This window comes from Dysidea avara, chromosome 14 (genome assembly GCF_963678975.1).
Source record: "Dysidea avara chromosome 14, odDysAvar1.4, whole genome shotgun sequence".
Classification (NCBI taxonomy): Eukaryota; Metazoa; Porifera; class Demospongiae; order Dictyoceratida; family Dysideidae; genus Dysidea; species Dysidea avara.
In genome coordinates, this window is record NC_089285.1 from 14,707,144 (window position 1) to 14,723,309 (window position 16,166).

The 16,166-nt window shown below is 38.7% G+C and overlaps 1 protein-coding gene across 1 annotated transcript in view; it reads right to left on the reverse strand.

Annotated features, from left to right (window-relative positions):
• Positions 1–5,448: 5,448 nt before the first annotated feature.
• Positions 5,449–16,166, reverse strand: part of LOC136243878 (stalled ribosome sensor GCN1-like) — a 51,490-nt gene continuing 40,772 nt past the window's right edge. The window contains exons 39-42 of the mRNA XM_066035435.1: positions 14,856–15,104; positions 14,693–14,782; positions 7,411–7,626; positions 5,449–5,655 (exon numbers count right to left, since the gene is read on the reverse strand). Of these exons, the coding sequence (XP_065891507.1) occupies positions 5,569–5,655; positions 7,411–7,626; positions 14,693–14,782; positions 14,856–15,104 (642 nt within the window). The 3' untranslated portion in view covers positions 5,449–5,568. The remainder of the gene's footprint in view (positions 5,656–7,410; positions 7,627–14,692; positions 14,783–14,855; positions 15,105–16,166) is intronic.

Here is a 16,166-nt window from a genome sequence, read left to right on the forward strand (position 1 = left end):
CAAGGTGATTTCTTCTAGCTGATCTCTCTACAGGGTGATTTGTTTGTAGCTGAATTCTGTATATAGGTGATTTGTTTGCAGCTGAGCTCTTTACAGAATGGTTTCTTGGTAGCTGAACTCTCTACAAGGTAACTTCTTCTAGCTGAACTCTCTACAGGGTGATTTGTTTGTAGCTGAATTCTCTACAAGGTAACTTCTTCTAACTGATCTCTCTACAGGGTGATTTGTTTGTAGCTAAACTATCTATAAGATAACTTCTTCTAGCTGATCTCTTTACAGGGCGATTTGTTTGTAACTGAATTCTGTATATAGGTGATTTGTTTGCAGCTGAGCTCTTTACAGAATGGTTTCTTGGTAGCTGAACTCTCTACATGGTGGTTTCTTTGTGACTGTACTCTCTACAAAGTAACATCTTCTAGCTGATCTCTCTACAGGGTGATTTGTTTGCAGCTGAGCTCTGACTTTACAGAATGGTTTCTTTGTAGCTGAACTCTCTACATGGTAATTTGTTTGTAGCTGAACTCTCTAAAAGGTGACTTCTTCTATAGCTGATCTTTCTACAGGGTGGTTTGTTTGTAGCTGAACTATCTACAAGGTAACATCTTTTAGCTGCTCTCTCTACAGGGTGAATTGTTTGTAGCTGAACTCTCTATGGGGTGACTTGTTTCTAGCTGATTTCTCTACAGGGTGAACTTGTTTCTGGCTGAACTATCTACAGATGATTTGTTTGCAGCTGAACTCTCTACAAGGTGATTTCTTCTAGCTGATCTCTCTACAGGGTGATCTGTTCGTAGCTGAACTTTCTACAGGGTGATTTTGCAGCTGAACTCTTTATATGATGGTTTCTTTGTAGTTGAACTCTCTACAAGATGATCCTTCTAGCTGATCTCTCTACAGGATGACTTTTTCTAGCTGAACTCTCTACAGGGTGATATGTTTTTGCAGCTGAACTCTCTACAGGGTGGTTCCTTTGTAACTATAAACTCTCTATAAGGTAATGTCTTGTAGCTGATCTCTCTACTGGATGACTAATTGTTTCTAGCTGATCTCTCTATAGAGTTATAACTTTCTCTATAGAGTTATAACTTTCTCTATAGAGTTATAACATGTTTGTATAGCTGAACTTTTTACTGAGTGGTTTTTTTGATTGGTTGCTGAACTCTCCAGCTACACGATGACTTGTTTGTACTATAGAGTGACTTGTTTGTAGCTGAAGTCTCTACAGAGTGACTTACTTGTAGCTGAACATTGCATAAAGTAACTTTTTTGTAGCTAATCTAGATGAACTCTCTACTGGGTAGCTATTTCGTAGCTGAACCCTTTATGCAGTGACCTGTTTGTAGCTGGATTCTCTACAGAGTGACATGTTGTCTCTACAAGGTGACTTGTTTATAGCTGAATTCTCTTCAGTGTGACTTATAATGTTCTGAATCTCTACAACAACATATTTGTAGCTGAACTCTCTACAGGGTGACTTGCTTGTAGCTGAATTGTCTATAAGATTAACTGTTTGTAGCTGAACTCCCTACAGAATAACATATAATTCTGTAATAGAGTAAGCTATATACGTAGCTGAATGCTCTATAAGGGTGACTGTTCTATTAGAGTATCTCGATCTCGCATATGCTACACGTAGTTGGCTTTGGAATCATAACCCAGTGGTTTGTAATCCGATTCTTCTGTACTACTGCAAGGAATTTCTATGATAATTATTCCAGCTACACACCGATTTTCAGCTCACTGCTCTAAGCGGTTTGCCTGGTAGGCGTGAAAACTAATAGTTTTTTTATTCATAAAAATTGATCGCGTAATTGTGACACAGGTCAGATTTTGTGTCATATCTCGATGGCCTTTAACTGGATTCCTTTCAAACCACAAAAAGGCACTCCTACGATAGTTACTCCATCTACATAGCAATTTTCAGCTCATTCCTTCAAGCGGTTTACCCTGTGGGCGTGACAGACCTTCGACCTTATTTTACGCAAATAATTGGTCATAACTTCGTGAATGTTCGTCGGATTCCTACCAAAGTTGGTACTGAGATTCGCCTTAATGAGCTCGAGCCCTTTAAGTGTGCCAAATTTCAGCCCGATTGGAGCACGCATTCGCGTTTTATGGCGGATTTTGCAAAGTGTGCGAAAAGAAGTAGAAGAAAAAAAAAACCCTAAACTTTGGCCGCTCGCGCGTATCTCGGAAATGGCTGTAGCGATTTTCTTCAAATTTGGATTGTGCACTCCCCTACCTAGCCGGCACTTCTGTAGCAACTTTGGTTTTAATCGGATAAGGAATCACGGAGCTACAAAGGTGTGAAAATCGCGTTTACTTTCTTCCTGTAAATATACTCACGGTGTGGCGCGCCGGCTTCTTGGGCCGCACGACACATGTGTCTTGATATGCCAGCATGATAAAAAAAAGCATAATTGCTGTCACGTGACAGTACATTGCACTGAGCATGGCACTGAGGCTACAAGCTGGATAGTGCAGGCCATTGCAGTGGTGCCAGATATAGTCTGCAAATCTATAGACCTAATCATTATATGCTGCCTCAGTGAAAAGTTGCCCAATGCGTCAATTTGCGCCTGCACAAAAGTAATATGTGGTACATGCACAAAAGTTACACTTACACTAATCTCCTGTCCATTGTCATAGATTGTATAATCTATGCCATTGTGTAGGTACTTACTATGGAAGAGGAATCAAGGCTCAAGTCAGTGGTTGCAGGACTAGAACTCTTTGCCACAATTCCTAATTGATCTAAATGACTTCACTTATTCTCAGTTCATGTTTCAGTAATGTATAGGGACCCGCCCATAATTATGAGCATAATAGGTGTCTGAAAGCATTGAGCATAATGCTAGCATAATAGGTAGAATATTTTGTAACAGTATGAATTCTTACTTATCAAAATAGCTATCACAGAAAGATCGATATACTCTAATAGAACAGTCAGTATCTCTAATAGAACAATCATATAGTTGACTGTTCTATTAGAGTATATCGATCTTTTCTGTGATATGCATTTTGACAAGTTTGTGCTTCAGCCACTTATTATTTATCCATAAATTGGAAATTATTAGCAGAGCATGAGAACTGAGGCATAAATAATTGGGCATCATGTGAGCATATTAGGCCAATGAAACTTGATTACCAGTTTCTCGCTCAGATTTTTGAAAATTTGATGCGGTCGGGCGGTTATTATTCATTATTCATTATTTTCCAAAAGGCACAACACACATCCCAAACATGAAGATTTCTGCCAAAAAAGTGAGTCTACATTGATTACTCCTGCATTAAATAGCTAAAATACGTTACTAATCCATATAACAAGTGATTTTTCCATTAGAGTATAGCTCATTGCTCCATTAGAGTAAAAGTGACTGCTCTATTAGAGTATTTCAATCTGAAATACCAATAATGAAATTCCATGCGGGTATATCAAAAGCATGCGGGCGATGACGCGAAACTGCTAATCAAATTTCATTGGCCTAATGGGTAAGGCCACTCCAAATAAATTCTCTGTTTCCCGTCCTGGACTCAAGCATATTTGCATGCGGGCGGGCGGTCCATTTCCATTATTTCATTATAAGATTGGCAGCTTTTCAAGCCATTATTTGCCTTGCACAACCATAAAAAGCTGCATATAAGTATGCTTAAGCTTGTTCCTTCCTTTTGAAATTGCAAAAATAGCACAAACGTGAAGTTTGTGTAGACTTGATAGCACTGCTGACACATGAGCTGACATGGTTTCAAATGAGCCTGTCAGTATGCAACAATAACCGGAAAATAATGGAAGAATACGGAATAATGGAATATAATAGAGCTGACAGTAACTAGATGCGGGCGGTGGACGGGAAACAGAGAATTTATTTGGAGTGGCCTAAGTATTGAGCATAAATTTAAGCATATAATAGGTAAATTTTTAAGCAGTGCAGCATAGCATAATAGGTATATAAAATTATGAGCATAATCGGCGGGTCCCTAGTAATGTACACGTATGATTTTATTCCTGAGCACATCAGCAGTGCTAGCTGCATGCTCATTAATAATAAATAAATAACAGAGTGAGTGAAGGTGCATGTGTGTGTTTTTGAACAAGTGTTCCCGCAGCTGGAGCTAAGCAACATCAAACGATGGAACACTTCTGTAAAATGCAGATACTTCTTTGCCACACATTGCAAAGAAAGTTTCATGTATTTTGGCACCTCCATAGATCCTTTACACCCATGGCACCTCAGTGAATATCTCTACTACCTCAGTGTTTGAGTTAAGATGATGGAGATGCTTGCTTGATGTGGCCATAGCTGTACTTGTACTGTGACTATGGTGGATGGTGTGAATGAAGAACAGAGTTATGTGTGGTCCCTTTACCCCAGCTTGTCCTACACCTATCTATGGATGATATTAATGATGCAAAAACTGTGTATTTATGGTGGGAATGTATTGTTATGAAATAATTTCACTCTCACTTTTGTGTTACATAATTCTATTTCCACGCATGTGCACATGTCTTACCCACCTCCCATAATTCAATAGATCAAATCATTTTGTAATGACTACAGACTGCTGAACTGATCATGAATATTAGACTGCAAACTAAGTCACCACCTGGTCTGGTATTTTTTCTGCCTTTAGCATATATTGTTTTCAGGTTTCTGACTCCAGGCTAATTCTGTTGCCTCCCTGCAGGTCCCTATAGTTGAACAATAAATATTCATTGGAATACTAGAGAATACTATTTTCTAAATTTCATGTCTGGAAACAAGAGATAAATATATGGTAGATTGACTAAGTAACCATTAGGCAAATTGTGAGCAACTGTGCTATTCAAAATTTTATTTGGGTGTTATTATTGTACTGACTGTAGCAATGAGTCCAGTGGGAATAAACAATCTTTGGGTTCAATTTATACTTTAAAGTTGACACCATAGTGGCATGAATTTTGCTGTAAACAAGACTAACAATCATGCTGATAGATATCCCCACCAGCAGTACAGCTATTCCATATACTACAATCATGTATAGGATAGTAGCAGAACAATTTGCAACAGATTTATGATAATCCCTGCTAGTGTAATATACTGCAACAATGGGTGGGTGGAAATGTTTGCTACAAAGAAAGCAATATGCAAAATTTTATCACTTTGTTAACCATGAAAGCAAGCTATGAAATCAATATACCTAGTTAATGAAGAGTTTGAGTATCTTTACATTGTTAAAATACAGCTGAAAATACACCTTGGTGGATTGGCCAAGTCATGGTGAATACATTGAGCTGAGTCCCAACTTATCTCTGTAAACAAACAATGCATAGTATAGCTGTACATTTAAATGTCTATGGTTGTACAGTTGCTATAATTATAAATTAATATCTTTGCTCTATTGCGATTCCAAAATTACTGAACATAACAGGCTAAAACTTTTGGTAACCCTGGACACCGCAGATAATACTGAGGTAATAATAAAAGAAATATACAAATTATGAGGGTTTTGCTGAGACACGTGTAGTACAGGTTCCTAATATTATATTTCAAACAATCAATCAACAATACAGTCTCAAGAATACAATAATCATACACTAAATTGTCTTTGTAAAGTCTTTTCATAGCAGTCTTGTAGCAACACCTTGGTTGCACTGTCTTGCACCTTCAATGCTTGCTACAGAACAAAGTTACATTTGCTATTAGTAATGGCATGGCAACATATTATCTTATAACAGATCAAAAAGGATTTGTATTTTCTGGCAGTTGAACATAGTGAATTAGACAGAAAATAAGCTCCCATAAGAATACATAATGTGTTGGCATCACGCCTCACGTGACGCAGGGGGGTATATAAGGTTGGTATAGTGTGCTTTAATTCATTCTACGCCACGTGTTTAGTACAGGTTGGCTCCCACCCACCCTCCCTATTTTCCTTAACTCTGTTCTAGATGAGACGGATGACGATGAAGTGGATCAGCAATTTGGACTTTACATAACTCATTGTCACATTACCTATTGTCACATTTTGCATACATGGCAGAGTGGAGCTATTTTGGGTTTTCCCTGATAGTTAAAAAAAAAAAAGCCATCAGGTTTTTTCCTAGGGCTGCTTGGGCTGAGCAGTTCTAAATTTTTTTATTAAGCTTATTATTATTATGCTAGCGCCCATCCTGCCACCCGAGCATTCATGCAAATTGTCTGTAAATGTAGTGTAAGGTGATGTGTTTTTTTTTTGCTTGTGTGTATGGTTACAATATCATTATCAATAGCCAACCGCTGTGGTGGCACAACCCCATTGGGTGAGAGAGTATATGCATGTGTGGTGGGGTGTATGGTGTAGTCAGGGTATGATGTGGGAGTACATAAAGTAAGAGTTAAATGTTTCTATCTAGTATATTAAAAATTGTAAATTTAAAAATGAAGTAGGGATCCAAGCGATAAAAAGTAGTGAAACAAGAGATGAACAATGATAGCTATTACAGCATAGCTCAGTGGGAAATCCCTACTTTGGCACTGAACACAAAATAATTGTTATACCATGCCAAAGTAGGGATTTCCGACTGAGATATGCTGTAATAGCTATCATTGTTCATCTCTTGTTTCACTACTTTTTATCGCTTGGATCCCTACTTCATTTTAAAATTTTTTAATATACTAGTTTGTTTAATTTTCTGTTAAAGCATACAGCTAGTTATAAACATGTGACTGTTCTATTAGGGTGGCTGCTGTATTAGAGTATCTCAAGCCAGCCTGCAAAGATGTGTGCTTGCCCAAAAAGGGGTGTGGTTATCATGGTTTCGATCGATTATTAGACTAGAGTATCTCAAATCAGCCTACTAACTTGAAGGTGTGTGGTCACAAATACAGCAAGCGTAAAGGGGGCGTGGTCATTGTGGTCACAATCGATAGATCGATAACACGTAGAATAAAGAATGGCGTGATCTTGTGACCTATCGTGGAGTACCGGTACCTCTGTACAGTAGCGTAGTCTAAGCGCTTTAAATAATTGGCTGCTCTAGGCTTGCGACTGTGGTCAGTGAGTCAGTGAGATGAAATTTTGAGTTTTGACGATTTAAAAAATTTCTATATCTGGCCGCCAGTAAGCATTTTCTTGTTTTTAACGTGACATTTGATGTTAGATGGACTAATATTATTCCGTAAAGGTGATTTTCGTAGCATAAGAAGTTTCTAAGCTGGTTTTTAAAGGGCAGTATTTTTGGCGGCGCTTGTGATTCCTACTTAAACAGTACTACTGTACCGTTTGATACAAAAGCACCATCAATTTATTGGCTACTTTTCAATTGTTCATGTACAAAATTAGGGTCTCAACCAAACGTAGTGAAGGCATACTCATATTAGCACTGTTTTAGTGTGGTGGTTAACTATTCAGATACACAAGTTGGGCAAAGGTATAAACACTATTGCTTACATTATAAACTGATTTTCCTCCTTGTAATTTAAGAAAATCAGTGATGGCCTTTTCCCCACTAGCCTTAACTGCTGTGTTCTTGTCTTTGGTCATCTGCAGTAAACTCGGTATGCAGTCCTTTAGCAGCTCATCTGAAATAACATCACTGTATTTGCCAATACAACCGAATGCTTCACATGCAGCACTCCTGACATCTGAAGAAGTGTGACTAAGCATCTGTAAAATATGGTAATTATATTATTACACTGAAACATCACCATTAAAATAATATGTTGGCTTTACTGAGTGAAAATCCACCATTTGGCACATTCCTCAAATCCAAACTAAATACGAAGTTTTAATTGAGCCATTACTCAGGGCAGCAATTAAACCTACATACCACCTTATTTGCTTGGTCTCAAAGTCACATGTGTTTATTTACAATGCAGCAGACATAAACAAAATCATCATCATTTCTTCATGCAACAATACAGGACTAAAGCTACATTTTGGTTAGTGTGGCAATTCCAAGTTATGGCTGTGAATTTAAGTTTAAGTGTTTGTAGATTATTTTCAGTATGATTGCTGATACAAATTGATTTCTTTGCTCTTTATAATGTCTAGCGCTACAATTCAAACTACTTGCCATAATAGACTAAACCCTTTGGACAGAGAAGATAATCCCAGAGCTTATGATAAGAATTCTCTGTTGTCCTGCCACAATGTCCTGACAAACCAAAATCGGCCGGACAATTGCCAAAATTGACTGGACATGAGATGAATGCCCAACATGTCTTCTGTAGCATAGCAAATAAACATTATAGTGGTAAGACATCACATGCCTTACTGCAGCTGTTATGTGGTTAAAGTACACCAGTGGGTTGGCAATGGTACATTTATGGTCACTCCCTTGGGTTGTAAGAATGTATACTATCTCCTGGCAACCAAGTGAATGTTATTGTTGATAGCATGCCAGCTCAGCCCTTAGGCTCCTTCTTTATGCTTTGATGGGACACTGTGTCCGGACAAATTGCATTATGGTCAGACATCTATGCAATTTGACCAGAATTTGTCCGGTGTCCGGACGTTATCATAAGCTCTGTAATCCTGAGTAAGTAATAACAATAAAAAGAATTCAGAAATCGCGTAAATTGTGGGTTTTGCTGAGATGATCATACACACACTCAGAATAAGCAGCAACACGTGTGATATGCCAAACTGAATGAAGTGGTAAGTTCTCAGGAAGCCAAATAGTAGGCTGTAAAGTGGTCCAGTCCATGTTGTTAGGTAGCACTTTGGACAAGGACATTTATTCTATCACTATAACATTGTCTCTCAATAATAACGTTGATGTTGATAATAACGTTGATAATAATGTTGATGTTGATAATAACGTTGATGTTGATAATAACGTTGATGTTGTGCTACTTCTAAAAACCAGGTACTAGTCATATAGCTGGAAATAATCAACAATGTAATATTACAGGATCATTAAGAACTAGGCTTTTCAACCTAAATTATCACCCTAAAACCAGCCTCAATTTCCCTTCATGACAGGCTTGTCAGCATTGGTTAGGCACAGCCAAGCCCAGAAATGTCTTCAAGACCAACCCAAAATCTTTCCAAAAAGTTTCTACTGAATCAAAAAAAAATCTATTTTACAGAATTCTACACTGACGGAGTAACTAATCGATGCCTCCAGCCAAGCATAACTTAACAATGGGTAAGGCTATGGGTTTGATTTCTTTACTGTTTGATGTCGCTTCATCCCGAGACATACCTTTTTGCCAACTGCAGTACATACAATACATGGACTTGCCTATTGTAGAGGACTAACAGACTTAGTATCATATTTAGTGCAACTGTAATTAGAATTAGTAGTCTAATACTGGTGTACTGCAATTAAAGTTGTGTATGGTGTGGTTCAATTAGTGTGAGCATGCATTAGTCGAATCCACCTATCCACTTCCCTGCTATCACAAGCTGAGACATTGGTGCTGTGACCAGGACTGCTTTGCCTTTCTGAGTCTACTGGTGTTATTGTAACCCTTAGAAGTTGCGGTACCGTGGCAATTCTCTTCGAGAATAGTACCCCCTAGGCAAGCAATCATTCTAAGAGAGCCGTTGTTATTGTTTTTTAAGACCACTCACATCAATTCACATGTTGTCGTGAAAGATGTACAGCTCACACGTGACACGTTTACTGAACAAGATCAACGAAATCACCAAATGTGGAACAGTTTTGACAATAGAAGATCCACACCTTACTACGCTAGTACCATCAATCAAACAGTTAGAGAGCGAACGTCGTACTTTGGTGGAGTTGGGACATGAAGATAGCAGAACTCATCACAGATCCCGACGAGTTAGAGAGCTAGGTATTCAAAGTGGTGAAGATACAGGACACAATATCTGAGAAAGCTCGCTTAGCCAAGAGGGATCAATCTTCTCAATGAAGCCTCTTGTTCTTTAATAATGAGATTGTACATTCACTAAAGATCAGGTGTGTTGGTGAGACAATGTGGCAGTGATCTGGTTCTACATTCACATACCTTAAAGTTAGTTGGTAAAAGGCGTGGTCATTCTTCCACAGGAATTTGACAACATAAGAGCCGCTGTCTTCTTGAACAATCGACTTGAGGTAATTATTTGTATTTGTAAACTGACTCTGCACTTGTGATGAAGATGGGAGTGTTTTGGTAGGCTCAATAGTCCAGAACTTCTCTATTGTCTGCTCTACATTAGGAGGACTGATACTTAATGGAAAGTGGTAATAATCTTATCTTCACAGTTTGAAATATGTAGTGGACTGGACAAAAGATATCCTAGCTTTGAGTGTACAGCAGTAGGACCATCTCCTCTTATAACGTGATCACCAACAAGCTTCCAATACTGGTCTATACCGATCAGTACGGAGTTTTCAAATGGCTCGCCTCCTGTTATAGGGTGTGCTAAGGTCACGCTGTGTAAGTAGGGAAGCTTGTTCAGTTCAACATGTGTGAGACAACGCGGAGTGGTGCAACAATTTTCGGCACTATTAGAACTGACAAAGGTATCAATTCTCCTGACTTTGCTACTACCTGGATTAAAGCCACACTTAAATTTTGCGGGGTCATGGTATCAGCACCGAATGGTCTCACAGCAATGTTCTGTTGTTGTCACGGTGTTAACTGCAGTACACCAGCAAGCTGTTGCAAAATAATAGAATGCTGAGCTCCCTCGTCGAACAATATATTAGCAATAACTTTACTCCTTGTCAGACACAACTTCTGTCACAGCTGTTTAACAGAGTCACCCTGATTGAATAATACTGATGATTGTGGGTTGGAAGTGAATGTTGTAGTGACTGGTGTGGGTGTGTCTGAAGCTGGTAAAGTTGTGTTAACTGGAGAAGTGGTCTGGTTGGCTTCTGTTTCATTAGTTCTGGTGGGTTGTTTGACTGGATTGGCTGCTCAGTAATAGTGGTCTATTAGTGTATGCCTTACAGACACTTGTATGGTGTTTATGAGTGCACTGTCTACAATGATTGCATGATGTGCCACCCTATGCTTTGCCAAACAGTTGAAGCAGAGCCCTTCCTTCTTCATATACTCTAAATGTTTGTGGTAGTCAACAATCATATTACAGTTGGTGACAGGGTGAGCACCCTTACAGTAGACACTCACACAGCCCTACCTCTCATGGTGTTTTTGTGGCGTGGTAATTGGGCACCGGTTCGTTGATGGTGAATCAGTCAGTGAGTGAGGATTGATATGAACAGGTGATTCAAACCCTCTAGTTTTCTTCACTATGGCTTCTCTTAGTTCATCTAGAGTGCTGGGTGATCCCTGGCCAGATTATACCTTGTTTCAATTCAATTATTATTGCGACAAGAAAAGCACCGTAAGATTCTCTTGACTGTCTGAGGGCTGAGAGGCCTCAAATGTGGTTCTCCATGGAATCGTAAAATGAGTAGAGGCTCACCATATTATTGGTAGGGTTTGGTAACTTGCATGTGAGCATTTACTATATTTGATGTCTGCTTAAATCTTTCTTTCAGTATGGCAATTGAATGTTCATAGTTATCGTCCATCAGTGGAAATCCAGCAATACTCTTAGATGTGTCATCGCTCAACTGTGCTCTCAAGTTGTTAAATTTTTGAACTCCACTCAGTGAGCTGTTGGTGTGCACAGCAGCAGAAAAGGAGTCCCAAAAGATCTGCCATGTCAGTGGATTTCCAGCGAAGGTGGGTAGCGTGAGTTTGGGAAGATGGGTCATAAACCGAGGAGTAATGTTCACAGGTGCAAGTGATGACACAACTAAGTTCTCTTGTAGAGTATTCTCATCTTCTTGGGGTTGTGTCATCAATGTGGGAGACTGTAGCAGTAGCTGTTGTGTGATCAACAATGGATTCTACTATAGGTGGAGTTGGATTGATCTGTGGAGGTTGATAAGGAGGAGTATTGACGTTTCGTGGCTGTGTAGTGGGAGGTTCAGGTTGTGGTTGTTCAGAATGCTCTACTATTCTCACCTCCTTCAGGTCCAGTGCACTCATCATCATGTGAGCAAGAACTCCAAGACTAAACCCATCAGAATAGTCTATGACTGTAACTGTCGATTGTCTCACATTCATCCAAGTCTCAATGATTGTTTGGAGACTGAGCTACCCTTAGTTAATGACTTATGTTCTATACTACTACGGTTTCGTGTTCACAAATTTACATTGTCAACCAACATTGAGAAGGCTTTCTTGCACATCAAGACTTCACATATGTGAAGGTAGCACCACATCATTTGCTATTGCAAAAACCCGAGTAACCCCAATTAAATCACTAATTCTCTGAGTTGATGGCAGCCCTTACCGCTACAAGATCGGGCAAGTTCATTGTCGATTCACTTGGTGATTACTACTGCATTTCAGCACATCTGTGGACAGACAGCCAGATTGTGCTTCATTGGATCCATAGTAAAAAGAAGCTGAAACAAATTGTTGCACATCGAATATATGAGATCAGTCAAACAATTCCAATTACACTGTGGCATTATTGTCCTACGGGTGCTGATCTTGTAACCAGAGGAACAACCAATGTAGTATTGTCTACTTCACTTTGGACCAATGGCCCATCTTGGCAACAGATGAGTCTAAGTGCCCACACTGGAATCCATCAGCTTTGACATTACATCTACAGCATGGAAACCGACCAACTTATACCAAAAGATCCTACAGAACCACTCACTGGCATCAACAAGATAATTGATCTTTCCAAGTACAGTACTCTGTCTAAACTGTTAAATGTTATTGGTTATGTTTTAAGATTTGTTATTAATCTTAAACACCCCACAGCTAAGCAAATAGGACCACTGACTGTGAAAGAATTGAGTACAGCCAAATTCAAGTGGATATTTAACTGTCAACAGCAACAATTTTCCAGAGAAATTCAACACTTAAGGTCTGATTCACACACACGCAACAAGAAACATCCACCCTTGGTAAGACAACTACAACTGTTTCTTTATGACATGGGCTACTTTCGCTGTGGTGGAAGAATACATAATGTACTTGTCAGTAAAACCACTGAGTTCCCATACTTGTTTCTATCATGATATACACTGACAACCCTTAATTATAACAGCTGCCCATGCTACTCAATTACATGGCGGAGTAAACCTTACTGTAACTGCACTGAGCCAGAAATTCTGGATTAATGCATTAGGAGTGTCCTTAGAACCTGCATAACCTGCATGTAAGAAGCCCTACTCAATACCAGACCCTCCACCACTACCTAAGTCACGGACACTTGCTCCACCCTCAGGGTGGACTTCACAGGAGCCCTTCATGTACGAAACAGAAGTGGAGAAGAAAAGGCTTACATCTGCCTGTTCACCTGTGCTAACACCAGAGCAATACATCTAGAAGTAGTTGACCTAACAGAAGACAGCTTTATCCAGGGCCTCCATAGATTCGTCAGTCATAGGTCCCTCCCAACAACAATGATTTCTGATAATGCCTCTACCTATCTCCCAGCTGTAAGTGTGATAGAAAAATTGATTAACTCTACAACAGTTCAAGGCACTTTGAAGAACAGAGGTACCACCTGAAAGTTGAGTGGTTGTGTTGGCTAATCTATTGTATTTTCCGTAGCAAATAGATTGATTGCCAAGATGCTTCTCATACTGTTCTTCATTTGTAACTTTGTGTAATGGGCAAAGCATAGCTGAGAACAAAGCGTAATGGCCACCTCCCTTTCCATTACATAACTGATTGTTGGGGCATGTGTTCTGACTTTTATGGCATTCCCGACAACATTATTGTGGTATGTACTGGTTCATTTGTCATAATTATGTTATAAAAAAGTAAACAAACAAGTAGCAGAATTTTTTTTAGGGATTTTAAGTTGGATTTGGGATCAAAGAAAAAGAAGTGGTGAAACAAGGAAGGTTGACTATACCTGCAGATATACTAGTGGACATTTAATCTCTAATTCAGTCATAGCTACACTGAAGTTTAGGGATTATGCCCACTAGTATAATAGCAACCTTCCTTGTTTTACCACATTTTAGCTATTTTAGCTATTCCTTGTTTCTTCTTCCTTTGAACCCTAACCCAACTTAAAATTCTACATTATTTTTCCTTCTACTTGTTATTTGAAAGGCGTCTGGTTTGTAATAATGCAATTATGCATACAGAATTACAAATTCAGTAATTTCGTAATTGGTGAATGGCTTCATAATTATCTAATTATGTTCTATGCATTGCTAAGGAAACACTATCCCAACAAACCGTTTTCAACACACAAACAGTACCTTCTCAACTGTTTTATAGTTTGTCTTTTTGTGCAAATTCTCTCTACTAACTATCAAGGCTGCATTTCATTATTATTCTCATAAGTAGGGGACACTTCTCTTTCAAGTTGGAGATGTACGTATTTTCTAGTAGCCTAAGAGGCTTGCTATGGTGTTTTTTGGTAGTTACATACCTGAAGAGCCCAACGGCAAGGTAGTTCATGAAGTTTGTAGAGCCACTACACCTGTATTTCAAACCAGCGAAAAGATGTGTAAAGCTTATAGTTTAATACGGGCTTCATTTTCATAGGCTGACTGTTTATACCACTAAAAGGATTTGCTAACGTGGGTGCATACGGTCAAACATAGGGAGATACATAGGTAGATAGATACACACACACGTGCACGTTTTTACAAATACAATTTTAGTAAACCACGTGCATATACAAAGCTGTTAGCTGGCTGTGGGCATGTGATGGTTTAAAAATGCAACATTCCAATTTGAAGATGCAAATTCATTCATACAATATGCATGTTCACCTTAAAGAGCAAGGACATCATCGTTTGATCCACATTGACTTTTGAAATGTACATGCCCACACACTGCATTCCACTAACACAGACAGGTACCTGTTTATAACAACACAGACCAGTAAATATATATATTTATGCACACATTTAGTTTATACATAATACCACTCACCCTATCTGAGCTGGCATACCCAATGACTGCAGCTGCTACATCACCTTGAAGCTGGAGCTTGACAATACGGAGATGATCATTACAAATTGCATAGCTGAGAGCTTTAGCTTGAGCTTGAACTATAGACCAGTCACTTGTAGAGCCATGAACTTTCAGCAGACAAGACTGTAGGACACTGCAGAAGCTCTCATCAGACATGTAGTGGCATAAAATCCCCAAGCAATGGGAGGATTCAGTACGAACTGTCTCCTAAATAAGTTAACAGGTTGGAACACAAAATGTACCATATTAACAATTGCAGTTAAATCAAATGTTAGTTGGAGACACATAGAGATCTATCTACATGTGAAACATCTAACATAGAAGCTTGGGGCATACATTTGTAAATGAAATTATTAGGTAATCAGGAACTACAGTGCTAAACTGTATATTATAAAATCACTAATATGTAAGAGATATGTGACCAAATCTACACATAAAACAGCAAGGCGCTAAGCACAAAACATGGGTATAACATGCACAATCCTCATTCCAAAAAACCAAATTTTCAAAATGAAAAAAACTACTCTAACAGTGGTTTTCATCATTGTGTTTGCCATAAGAAATGGTGTTTAACTTGTTTCTTGCAATATACCAAAGGAAATGTGCTACATGTATAGTCAGATTGCAGTGCCATTGATCTGATTTAGTACTTGACTTTGATGAAAGGAAGACACTATGAAAAAATTACTGTTTATGGCAATGGCAAATAGTTAACTTCCTATTATAGTTTCACGAGCCATGTTTGTGTGTGTGTGCATGTGTGTGTGTGTGTGTGTGTGTGTGTGTGTGTGTGTGTGTGTGTGTGTGTGTGTGTGTGTGTGTGTGTGTGTGTGTGTGTGTGTGTGTGTGTGTGTGTGTGTGTGTGTGTGTGTGTGTGTGTGTGTGTGTGTATGTAAAATCATCTGGTAACATTCATCACTTTAGTAATCATACTGCCAAACTTCTGGCAAAGCCAATCAAACAATTGGAGCATAATGATGCAAAACCACTCTAGATAGGGCAACTATTGCTAAGGATGGATGACAAATCTTCCAGGAGGAGAAAACATTACCAGTCTTACAAACAGCTGGGTCATGATACTAGCCCTGTATATCAATGCTATGTGACCATTTTATTATTTTTTTCTTATTATCAAGAGTTCACATTAAATTTCAACTAAGAAAGTATTAATTAAGGCTGTTGAATCATTTAAGGATTATTTACTGAAGGCCCACATGGGTAAATTTGCTGCAGAGTATTTATTTTGTGTTATAATAAGTATTTTCAGTT